Here is a 12,964-nt window from a genome sequence, read left to right as displayed (position 1 = left end):
GTGGCCCAACGGGGCTTGAACTTGAGACCTTTTGGATCCCAAGCCACTGCCCTAACCACTGCGCCAACATCAGGCTCTTAATATATATATATATATATATATATATATATATATATATATATATATATATATATATATATATATATATATATATATATATATATATATATATATATATATATATATATATATATATATATATATATATATATATATATATATATATACATACACATATACACACATATACACACATATACACACATATACACACACACACACACACACACACACACACACACACACACACACACACACACACACACACACACACACACACACACACACACACACATACATATATACAGTATATATTGAGCCATGTGTGTGTGATTGTTCTGATTTGCTGGCCGCACCTTTTGACCCACGTGTCTCAAACTTGCTATGAAGACTGTTCACTCCACCAGCAGAGTTTTGCATGATAAATCTCTCCCCCAAACCATCCACCTCTCCCTCACCCCACCCCCACCATGTGTTTGCTTCCATATACCGGGTGCAGCCATAAACCCATGGAGCTAACTTACACTAGGCATGAAGTGTGTCCACTCCCACAGAATAGCTTTGCACTTGCCCCACATTCTGCTCCATCCCCACCCCATTACACCCATTTACCCCCCCCCCCCCTTTCCTGTGTGTTTGTTCTGATTTGCCAGCCACACCTTTTGACCCATGGGCTCAAACTTTCCGTGAAGACTATTCACTCTCCCAGGGTGGTTTTGCATGATAAACCTCCCCCACAAAGCCACCAACCCTCTCCCCCCCCCACCCACCACATACACACAAACACACACCAGCCCCATCCCCACCTTGTGTGTTTGCTTCCATTGGCTAGGTACAACCTTTCACACATGTGGCTCACTCACATGAAGCATAAAGGGTGTCCGCTCCCTCAGGATGCTTTTGCACTTTGCCCCACATCCTGCCCCAACCCCACCCCAATTACCCCCACCTCCTGCCCAAACCCCACATACACTGCACCACCACCCCCACACCATGTGTGTTTGCTTACCTATACTGGTTACACCGTTTCACCCATGGGGCTCGCTCACACTTGGCTTGAAAAGTGTCCATTCCCCAAGGAGAGCTCCTGCCCCAACCCCCACCCCCATTACCCACTCATTGTGTGTGTTTCTTCTGATTTACCAGTTACATCCTTTGACACTTGGTGCCTAAACTTGGTATGAAAAGTTTTCACTCTCCCCAGGATGGTTTTGCACTGTGACCTGCTTCTCCAACAATGCCAAACCCTCCCCCTCCCTCTCTGCATCCCCCACCCCACCCACCTAAATATATGCAGACTAAATAAATCTATATTGACGAGCAGAAAATTTTAAATATTTTCACATCATTCAGCTTTGAGTAACTGCATTTATTTTCCGGATGTACTGAACAATGCGTGCAGCGTAATTGCCGATTCACAATGCTAATGGTGTAATCGACACCGGCCTCACAGCCAGCAATTTCCCTACACCCCCTCCCTGGGGGAAGGGGGAAGGGGTCACCCCTCCAAAAATTATCCCAACACCCTCCTATAACTCAGCAGTAAACGATCACATACCCCCCTAAACAACTCCCCCCCTCCCAAAATTATATCTCTGAGGGAAAACACTGCTCACAGCCATGTTTGTTAATTTACACTGGCATAGATCAGCACACTTCGCAAGCCTCACCACATGTTGCTGCGGAGGCATAGGCATCTTTGACCATGCCTGTTTTTTTCCAGGAATGAGGGAAGGTGGGGAATGGTGGGTGTGGGTTAGTGGGGGTGATGGTATGTCGGGGGTTGTGGGGGGATGGGGGAATGGTGGAGGGGGTTCGGCCAAATGTGGGTGAATGGTGGAGGTCACTCAATGAGCGATTTTTCATTTGACTGTCTGTCTGTCTGTCTCTGTCCTCACAGAACTTTCGTGTTTTTTTTCCGTAACCGCTTATCGAATGGAGGCAAAATTTTCACCATTGGTGCGACTACTCATGTAGAATGTTTCACTGATAATTATTACGCCATATGTCACGTGATGTTGCAGTCATATTGGAAAAATGGAAAAATTTTGGACCTCTGCATCTCTGAAACCGCACCAAGGAAAAATTTTAAACTTGGCACATTGTAAGTACTCCTCATGAGAAATGAGTGTGCTTTTTATGACATCATGGGTGCCCTCGTTATGACGTCATAATTGTATATGTAGAACGCCACATCCGATCAGTATGAAAAATTTTGATGGTCCTTTCGGGATAAAATGGTCCACAGAAAAAAATGTCATTGGTCACGTGATTTGGTAGCCATATTGTTAAAAAAAAACCTTCAAAAATCTTTTTCTCTGAAATGGCTGAAAAGATTTAGGTGAAACTTTAGACATATGATAGCCTATCCATGAGGAACAAAATAGTCACATATGATGTCATAGGTCACATGATTTGGCAGCCATATTGGATTTACCTGAAAACGTAAAAAATTCACCACTCAAAAGAAGTCCTGTCGAGGTTTTCAATCTCTGATTGCTCTGTATGTTGTTTTCATTGTGTTACATGTAATAAAAACAATTTCCAACTGCTCACCACATGATGACTTCACTGCTCTATTTAACAAATGGTTATACCCAGGTGTGTGTGTGTGTGTGTGTGTGTGTGTGTGTGTGTGTGTGTGTGTGTGTGTGTGTGTGTGTGTGCGCGCGCGCTTTCTGATTCACCGGCCACACCATCTGCCCCACGGGACTCTAAATTGGCATCAAGTGTGTCTATTCCTCAATGATGGTTTTGCACTTTGACCTTCCCCCACCTCAACAACACAAGCCTCCCACAACCCCACCATTTTCCATTTCACCCCCAATTATTTTTAGCTTGCAGAGTGTAGGCTGTAAGGACGGGATAAATACTGGAAAAGCAGGAATTAGAGAGTTTTATTTACTTTCATCACAACATTGCAATATTCATTGCATAACACCACAACATATTCATAAGATTTATTTGTAGACCACATTGTCTGTGTATTTTCCATCCTTGCCTTCATCTGTTGCTTTTTGTTCCAGAATCTTGATATGTTTGAATGATCCAAGTCCGGAATTTGTGACTTAATATTGACCATGGCTAAACATGTTAGATGGAAAATAAACTCCAATTTTTTTGGAGTTTCACCTTGGCTTTTGTTGGTTGTGACCGTAAATGCTGGCCTTGTTTGGAATCGCAACCTTGTCCATGAAAAAGGGAAAATGTTTTCGGTTGGAGCTAAAAGTATCCATGGAATAAAAAGTTGCTTTCCAGAACAGTGCCTTGATGCAGTCTGAGCTTCAATGATGTGTCTGTTCATGGCAAGGGTAATATGGCATGCGCCATTGCAATATCCATTACTGGAATCAAAGTTGTGAAGGAGCATGATGCAGGACCCAATTTTTAACTTGAGCAAATGTGGTGGAAATCAAGAAGGATTCAGTCTGCTAATGAATTATACTGAATATATCCTTTCATTGTCTACTGTGTCTGAGCTTTTGTAAACTTTTTCTTCTCCAAGGAACCATTTCATAATTTAGATGCAAGTTCCAGAATGTTGTTGTCTGCCCTGATGTTTGACAGGAATGTTTTGCCACTTTGGATGACTTCAAAGTATTTTATCATCTGGGAATGTGGTGGAGTAAATGGTTGAATTTTGGCTTTCCCTTTGCCACAACACACCTATTCAGATTCATCATTCCACTTGCATGCATTGCCGTATTGATAACACTTCAAAAAGTTTACAACATTGTGCTGCCCAAGGGCATGCCCTGGTAGGAGAGTTGCTTCACAAAATTGATCGACATTGTCTCGTGCAGCATTTATTGAAGTATGATTTGATCTTGACAATCTGGCGATGTTTTGTTCACAGTCTGATTGTTGTGCCATCGCTCTTGAGTTTGTTGTCCTGTTGCATTTGCTTGATATCGTTCAATAGATTTTTGATTTTGCTGTTATCGAGCTTGTGTCTGTTCTGTAGTTTCATTTCTTCGGTGTTGTTCCATTGTTTTGTGGCTTTGTTTGCAGCTTTCTTCCACGTTGTGAAATTCAGATTGAGTTTCATTTGTTCTCGACTGTTGCTTTGCAGTTCGTCATTTTACAGCCTTCCCCTTCGTTTTTTGAGGAGATTAATTTGCTTTGGCTGAGATTGTTCCTTCTGCATCAGAATTTCCTTTCTTGTGTGAATACATTTTTGCAGCCTTCCTGCAAAAAGGGGAATGTAAGACACTATCATTAACCTCTGCCATCGAAGATCGGAGGTTACTGTTTACACCCCTTTTCTGTTTGTTTGTTTGTTTGTGAACAGTATTACGGAAAAACTCCTCGACGGATTTCGACGAAACTTGGTTGTGGGGGGGTTAGGTATGGTCCAAGGATCATGCCATTAGATTTTGGATTTGGTCCCCCCCCCCCAAAAAAAAAAATTGTTAGAGAAAAAAAAAATTTGCAACTTTTTTTTCAACAAAATTTCGATTTCTTTTTTTTTGCATTTCTACATGTTTTAAGTGATTTCCAACCCCCCCCAAAAAAAAAATGTTAGAGAAAAGAACTATAACTGTCAGCACTGTTGACATCATATTTAATGAATAAGATATAAGGTTCACTTGAGTGACCCAGCAGTATTGGTGGCGGAGGTTTTGCACTCTCCCGAGTGCTCCCCCTCTAGTTTTAAATTGTGTTTTCTGAACATGTTTCGAAAAAGAAAATTTTTAAATTTTAGAAAAATAAAAATTTGAAAATGTAAACACTTTTACTCATTTACGTGATTTTTACCTGCCACATGACGCAGGTCTGTAAGAGCTTGGTATTGTTGTTGGCGTAGCTGTGATTCTTGTTGGGGGTCAGACAGCTGCCAAACCCCACCCACATTTGTCACTTCAATCCACCTGCAATGGTAACCAGACAAAAAAAAAAATATGAGTGCCATCTTGGTTTTTCTGGTTAGCCTCTGACATCAGGCCTGCAGGTCTCTGCTGACTACACACTGCCCATTTTTGTTTTTGTTGCATCAGATTTTCATCAGGTTTGTTTCAATCGAGTGTTACCTGTGATCACAAAAATGTAATCGTATGTCGAATAAAAATTATCAGTAACTTGTATTCGAGACGGCACACACGGCATGCATGTAAATACACATAACCTCCCTGAAGTTCCTGGAATAATTTCGTTGAAAATCATCCGAATTTTATCTACTTTGTTTTGGTTGTGTGTTTTTTTTTGTATGCATTGACGAGGCTCATATAAGAGTGAACATACGTAACATATAACAAACAGGAGACAAGAGGGGCAGGAGAGGAAAGCACAAAACAGTGGGGAATAGATACATTAGGAGATCTGTTGAAGGCAGAGGGATTGGGCACGGTGCATGGGGTAAGTAAGATGGACACTACTTGGACTTTCAGGAAGAAGTGAAGAAGACTTTATTTTTACTTGTTAGTGTTGCTCATGATGCAGTCCACATGAGTCTTTTGTTATCTCTGCCACACCTGAGTAAAATGTGCTTCACTCATAATTAAAACGATAACAACACTTGCTGAAAGTCGTCTACTGAATTTTTGTTTTTGAAAGTTTTCCTCATCAACTTTTGTGTAAAATTGTGTAAAAATTTTTGTCACAGGTTGTGACCACAGTATGGTCATTTCTCACTTGTTAAAGAAGCCCGGTGTTGGCTTAACAGTTCAGGTGGCCGGCTTAAGATGTTAGGGTCTTGATTTTGAGCCCCTGTCATGCCGTTGAAATAATACAAGGTGGGTTGACTCAGCCTATCATCCTTCCAAGGTCGTCAAAATGAGTACCACCTTATTGGTAACAGGGGCACTGCATCAGTGGCACAGCCGCACTTCCAGAAAAAAATATGACGCAACCAGCAGCCACAGGCTGCATATGAAACAACTCACAATGCAGTCTGCTTGCATCCAATAATGGGTTAATGTCCAACTTGTTAGAGAACGAAAAATTGATCTGCATTTTAGAAAAATAAAAAAAAAATCGAAAAGCTAAACACAAATGAAATAAACCATGAAAAATATTTAGAAACAAAGAAAATACTTTAAAAATTTAGATACATCTATTATCTTCCTTATCCGATGTCGAGAACACCATGAAAGTTTCAACTGAATCTGCCAACCTTTCCATGTGTGAGAGGCGGGACAGGCAAACACCCAAACATTTACTCCACTATAGTATGATTCTTGTACAGGGTGTTGGTTCTGCCGAAGCAGTTTCTTGGCTAAAGTTAGAATCCTAGACTGGTCGCCACTCTGACGAATGGTTCGGGCTTGTGCCCATGGAAAAATTCCAAATTCTTCATATGAGCAATTCATCAGCAACATGACTTTGCCTTCGTATGCTGCAACCAGCAGAAAAATGTTGCAAATTAAATGAGATTTAGACAATATGTAACTAAACATGGTCTCCATTCTGTGCACACAGTTATCATTCCTCCACTCAAGAATTACAGCATGACATGCATTGCAGATTTACTTTGTATACACCATGCCACAGCTTATTTATTTAATATAATTTATATGCCCTTTATTCTTCTTTTATCTTTTTAATTCCACTCCACCCGCTCACAATAATTCAATCAAAAGCCTGATGTTTGTCCATGATGAATCCTCTTCTTATTTTTCGCTACATTTATCACCAGAGCTATGTTTATTGTTCATGATGTATTTTATTAAATGGTTTGACAATTACAATATCTCCCCATTGAAAATAAAAAGCGGGGGGGGGGGGGTATTGTAATTGGCTCCATCTGTCTTTCTGTCTGTCCGTCCATCACGTGATCCCCTCCGAAATGGTTGTACACAAATTTATCAAATTTGGTAGTTATGATCACCACATGGCAATAACGTGAGAGCAGTATCATTTTGACCCCACTCCAGTGCCCTGAGGTGGGGTCAAAAGGTCAAATACCAAAATATGCAATTATGGGCACATTTAAACATATTTAATGAAAATTTGGTTGTGCAATCAGCATTGAGGCAACCATGAAACATGCAACAAATTTTTGAATTTGACCGCTGGTTAATGACCTGGGGAGTGAGGGGGCGGGGAGAGTTGGGGACTTAGGGTCATGGGGCTCAAAACAGAAAACATTTTTCACTGAAAACTTTATATTGGGTCATTCCTGTTGGAACTTTTTGCCCTATTTCAACTTTGCTTTAGGTGGTAAGTGTGTGGATTAGCGATGGCGGGCCATCGACTTCGCTCTATTGCAAACTTGAAAACAGTGTACTTTATTACTGTTATATTGTTATTCCCTTGCACAAAATTGGATTTTTATTTCTACAATTGTTTAAAGCTAAAACTGCTTGTTGCTATATACACGAATGTAAAAACTTCATGTTCTGAACAGTTTTTGACAAGCTACTATCAGAAGCAGAGTTCTTGAGAAGAGAATGGATACGAAAACAAGGTACGTTGACAACCGCAAGGTTACCAGAAAAAGCGTGCAACTGTGTGCGTTTATGAATACAAAGCTTAAAGCTGTTTTTAAGAACTATGGATGGAATCAACAGGACATTGGTTGAGGTACACTAACTGCCATCAGAAACAGAAAACCTGACATTTCAGGTGTTCACCCTCTTTTGCTCGAATAATAGTGTAATGTCCAAAGTCCAAAATGTCAGCTTCCAGTTGCTTCCCACAGCAGTTAGCATACCTCAATCAACGCCATTTTGATTTGATTGATTGTTCCACTTGTCTGCCGATGCAAATCAACACTCACTTTCACAAAGACTGCTTTTATATTCTGTTGAAGAAAAAGCTTTTCAACCTTGTTTTCACAGAAAAGATTGCAACAGTTTTCATGAAAACAAAATAACTTTACAACTTGGTTTTAAAAAAAATTCAACGTTTACACCTGTGTGTTTGTGAAAGCAAAATGTCTGATAACAAATTGTGTTGACAATTACAAATATGTTCTGAAAGATTTTGCATTCAGATTAAAAATTTCGATTTTGAAATCTAATTGAGGTAAGAAATTTTCAAATCTTCTCATCTCTTCCTGCAGGGCCACACTTTGCTGAATATCTTAGGTGGGAAGTCACTGAGCACTGTGACGTGTTACTTTTGTGCAAGGTAAGCTGTCTGGCTTTACAAGTTGTAAAATAGAATGTGAAGATGAAATTAGTTTTAATATATTTTTATTCTCATCCAAGGGTCTAGGCTAATGGAGGAGTTCAATGATACAGGGCAGCAGGTTCCCCATCTATCAGAGTGTGGCAAAATGCTCATATACAAGGAGAAAAATGAGACTAACACAAAAAAGAGTAACAATGACTGGTGGAGAAACAGAATGTGAAAGAATCATCATTTGTGTCAGAGACCTCAGATGTGCATGGAATATATATATATATATATATATATATATATATATATATATATATATATATATATATATATATATATATATATATATATATATATATATATATATATATCGTGATTGGCAGTGTGTTTGAAAGACTGAAACGAGGAGGACAAGAGAATCAACACAGGGAGACGATTCCACAATCGGGATAATAAAGGGACGGATGAATGCAGGTGGGTTTGAGTCTAGACTTTGGGAGGGTGAGCAGGTGAGGGTTTCTTAAGGAATGCGTGAAACACTGGGTGGCTCTGAGCTGGCGGAAGTTCAGCTTCTGTCTTGAGATTACAATCATGCAGAAGCCATTATTTTCAATGTTCGATTCATAATTTATGACAGAATAGGATTTATTATTAAAAATGACAACTACCTCTTTCCACCTTCATTTAAGGCACATCAAAGGAGATTATGGATGTATTCAATGAAAAGTCATTATTTAGTGGGTAGTGGACAAATGAACGCAGTATATTGGATTTGTGCTTGTGGTCACAGCATCATATGACAAGTGCTCATAAAAGAATACTAAGTAGGCCCACCTCATTATTGAAATACACCATTATATTTCTTATTTTTGTTCCAATTTGGTGCTTCTTTGTACTTTAACCTAATCATGTTCGTTTTAGTTATTACTCTCCATAATGCAATGACAGGAGGATTGTGGACTTATCTCCAGAAGTTGAACTGTATTTTATTAACGTAAAACATCTTGTTTATAGACTATCATTCCTGAAACAAAGAAAGAGCAACCACTTTAAATGAATTGATAATAAAAGCTGACCTCACCATGGTTAATTCCCAAGGAACAGATTTTTTTCTGAGAAATTGAGGCTTATGGAAGAGCAAGACGACAGTGGGGGAAGACTGCAATCTACTGACAGTGGGAATCAAACAGGGGAAAGAAACGAACAGTCAAAGAGGACTGGGAGGAAACAGCGATATTCCTAAACGAGACCCACAATATAAGACCACGTGGTACAGATGAGGACACAAGAACCCAGCACAGGTGAAAGCACTTGGTGAGACGCGTAAATGCAGAACATAAATACATTTACACCAACAGTTAACAAAAACTGTAAAACAGGACAGTTCCAGGACAAGTACTTTCTGCTTTAGACGTCAGCCTCTTAGAGCAGGGATGATGGCATCTGACCAGGAAGGAAGCCATAATCGGAAGCCTCGAAGATGTGACACTTGTAGTAAAGTCAAAGCGTTTCTACTGATCATTGAGGTCACCGAACAGACTGAAGCAACTGAGTATTTCTAGGTTGAGCTCACTACCTCCTAGGTTTTGATATGAAGTTAATAGTCTCCAGTTTTTTTTTGCATGATGTACTGGTGGACAATGGACTATCTATAGTATCCCTGTGTCGTAAGAGGCAACCAGGGTTGCGTCAGGAAGGGCATCCGGCGTAAAACATGTGCCAAATCACTATGCAGATCATATGGATGATCCGCTGTGGCGACCCCTAACGGGAGCAGCCAAAAGAAGAAAAAGAGTACTGCTGGACAATGGACACAAACTACTGGAATATGGGGTTCGAACATGAGTACCTGCATCATGAGCCATTATTTCAGATGGGAACACTAACAGGCGCATTCTGTAGATCCTTAAACGTCTCCATTCTGTCACTCAGTTATTTGTAATAACAATTGATTGACATGGTTACTGGAGTATTTATTTATATTGCCACCAAAGTTATCATTGCACTCAGGTAAATAGAGCCTTTATTGTTGATGAATTGCATGCTACTGCTTATTTTGCCCCTTCCAGGTGGCTAACATCAGAAAGGACACGAAGATCAACTGGTTTAAGGATGACAGTCATATTATGGAGGAGAAGGATCATGACTTTGAAAGTGGAGTTTTTACATTTTTAATAACACAGGTAAATTTATTCATTTATAAAAAAAATGATATTCTAATTAAAAATACAATCTATTTGATGAATAATATGAGGAAATTGTTTGTATGAACATATATATATATATATATATATATATATATATATATATATATATATATATATATATATATACATGTATATGTGTGTGTGTGTGTGTGTGTGTGTGTGTGTGTGTGTGTGTGTGTGTGTATATATGTGTGTGTACATATATATATATATATATGTATATATATGTATATATATATGTATATATATATATATATATATATATATATATATATATATATATATATATATATATATATATATATGTATATATATGTGTATATATGTATATATATGTATATATATGTATATGTATATATATATGTATATATATATGTATATATATATGTATATATATGTATATATATATGTATATATATATGTATATATATATGTATATATATATATATATATACATATATATATATATATATATGTATATATATATATATATATATATATATATATATATATATATATATATATATATATATATATATATATATGTGTGGAGCATAAGAAGCACCCCTGATCTACAACCGACAGTCCTACATCAAAGTGTCACCTCCAATCCAGCAACCTTTATAAACAGACAAAGATTACATGATGAACATCAGTTAAACATCAAATGGAACGTCTGATCCAAATTTCGGGCCTTATTTTCACTCATCAGAATGGAATACCAATAAATATCTAACCAATGATGACCACATTCATTGTTTATACATCAGTCGTACCTCCTGGTTGTAATGGTGAGCATTGGCATAACAGCCAGGATGAAATGGAAAGAAATAATATTATTATGGAAATGGAAAGAATATGATTATGTCTCACACAGTAAAACCGCATAATCCTCAAAGAACAACCATCCGTCTGCCACCCAGATGATTGTTCCCAACACAGATGATTGAACAATCTATGTATGTATGTATATATATATATATATATATATATATATATATATATATATATATATATATATATATATATATATATATATATATATATATATGTGTAATATGCCTTCAGAAAGTATTCACACCCCTCAACTTTTTTCAATTATTGTTGTGTTACAGCCTGAATTTAAAATGGATTATCTAAGAAAAAAAATTGTCACTGATCTAGACAAAATACCCCATAATGATAAAGTGAAAACATGTTTTTGGAAATCCTTCTAAATTAATTAAAAATGAAAAGCTAAAATGTCTTGCATCAATAAGTTATTCAACCCCATTGCTCTGACACTCCAAATTGAGCTCAGGCATCCAATTTTCTTTGATAACCCTTGAGATATCTGCAACTTGATTGGAGTCCACCTGTGGCCAATTAAATTGATTGGACATAATTGGAAAGAAACACCTTTTTGAATGGGGTCCCACAGTTGACAGTGCATGTCAGAGCAGAAACTCTACGATGAAGTCCAAGACACTATCTGTACAACTGAAGAATAAAATTGTGAGAAGGCATAGATCTGGGGACGGGCATAAAACAATTTCTAGAGTGTTGAGAGTTCCCTAGAGCACAGTGAGATCCATCATTAGGAAATTGAAATAATATGTAACTCCCCAGCCTCTACCCAGAGCTGTCTGTCCAACCAAACTTAGCAACTGAGCAACTCAGGGAGGTGACCAAGGACCCAATGACCACCTTAACAGAACTACAGAGTTCCATGGCTGAGCTTGGAGAACCTGCCAGAAGGACAACGGTCTCTGCAGCAATTCACAAATCTAGGCTTTATGGAAGTCACTCCTGAGATAAAGGCACATGACAGGATGTCTGTAGTTTGTAAAAGGCCACATGCAAGACTCTAACAGTATGAGGCAAAAGGTTCTGTGATCAGAAAAGACGAAAATGTAACTCTTTGGCCTGAATACAAAGCGCTACTTTTGGCAGAAACCGAGCACATGAGCACCTCACCCATCTCACACCATCCCTACCATGAAACATGGTGGGAGGAGCATCATGCTACGGCGATGCTTTTCAGTGGCAGGGACTGGGAGATTTGTAAGGATAGAGGGAACAATGAATGGAGCCAAGTACAGACAAATCCTTGTGGATAACCTGTTTCAGAGTGCAAAAGACCTGAGACTGCAGCAAAGATTTATATTCCAACAGGACAATGACGCCAAGCATGTAGCCAAATCAACACTGAAAGGCCTTCAGAACAAGAATGTGAAAGTCCTTGAGTCGCCCAGCCAAAGTCCAGACTTGAATCCCATTGAGAATCTGTGGAAAGACTTGAAGATTGCTGTTCACCGATGCTCCCTATCAAACTTGACAGTGCTTGAGCGAATCTGCAGGGAAGAATGCGAGAAAATCCCCAAATCCAGATGTGCAAAGCTGATACAGACATACTTAAGAAGACTCGAAGCTGTAATCACTGCCAAAGGCGCTTCTACAAAGTATTGACTCAGGGGGTTGAATACTTATTGACGCAAAACATTTCAGCTTTTCATGTTGAGTTAATTTGTAAAAAATTCGAAAAACATGTTTTCACTGTAATTATGGGGACTTTTGTGGAGATCAGTGAAAAAATATTTTTAAATTTAATCCATTTTAAATTCAGGATGTAACAACAAAATATGACAAAGGTCGAG

At 38.5% G+C, this 12,964-nt stretch overlaps 1 protein-coding gene across 2 annotated transcripts in view; it reads left to right on the top strand.

Moving 5' to 3' along the window:
* LOC147035292 (myomesin-1-like) overlaps positions 1 to 12,964 on the top strand; it is a 95,513-nt gene that overhangs the window by 63,281 nt on the left and 19,268 nt on the right. For both annotated transcript variants that reach the window (XM_085896528.1, XM_085896517.1), the window contains exons 27-29: positions 7,406 to 7,465; positions 8,063 to 8,130; positions 10,191 to 10,304. In XM_085896528.1, the coding sequence (XP_085752654.1) occupies positions 7,406 to 7,465; positions 8,063 to 8,130; positions 10,191 to 10,304 (242 nt within the window). The remainder of the gene's footprint in view (positions 1 to 7,405; positions 7,466 to 8,062; positions 8,131 to 10,190; positions 10,305 to 12,964) is intronic.

The sequence above is a fragment of the Eptatretus burgeri genome, chromosome 1 (assembly GCF_056783735.1).
Source record: "Eptatretus burgeri isolate ZD-2024b chromosome 1, Ebu_testis_v1, whole genome shotgun sequence".
NCBI lineage: Eukaryota > Metazoa > Chordata > Myxini > Myxiniformes > Myxinidae > Eptatretus > Eptatretus burgeri.
This window is presented reverse-complemented; position numbering and strand designations above follow the sequence as displayed.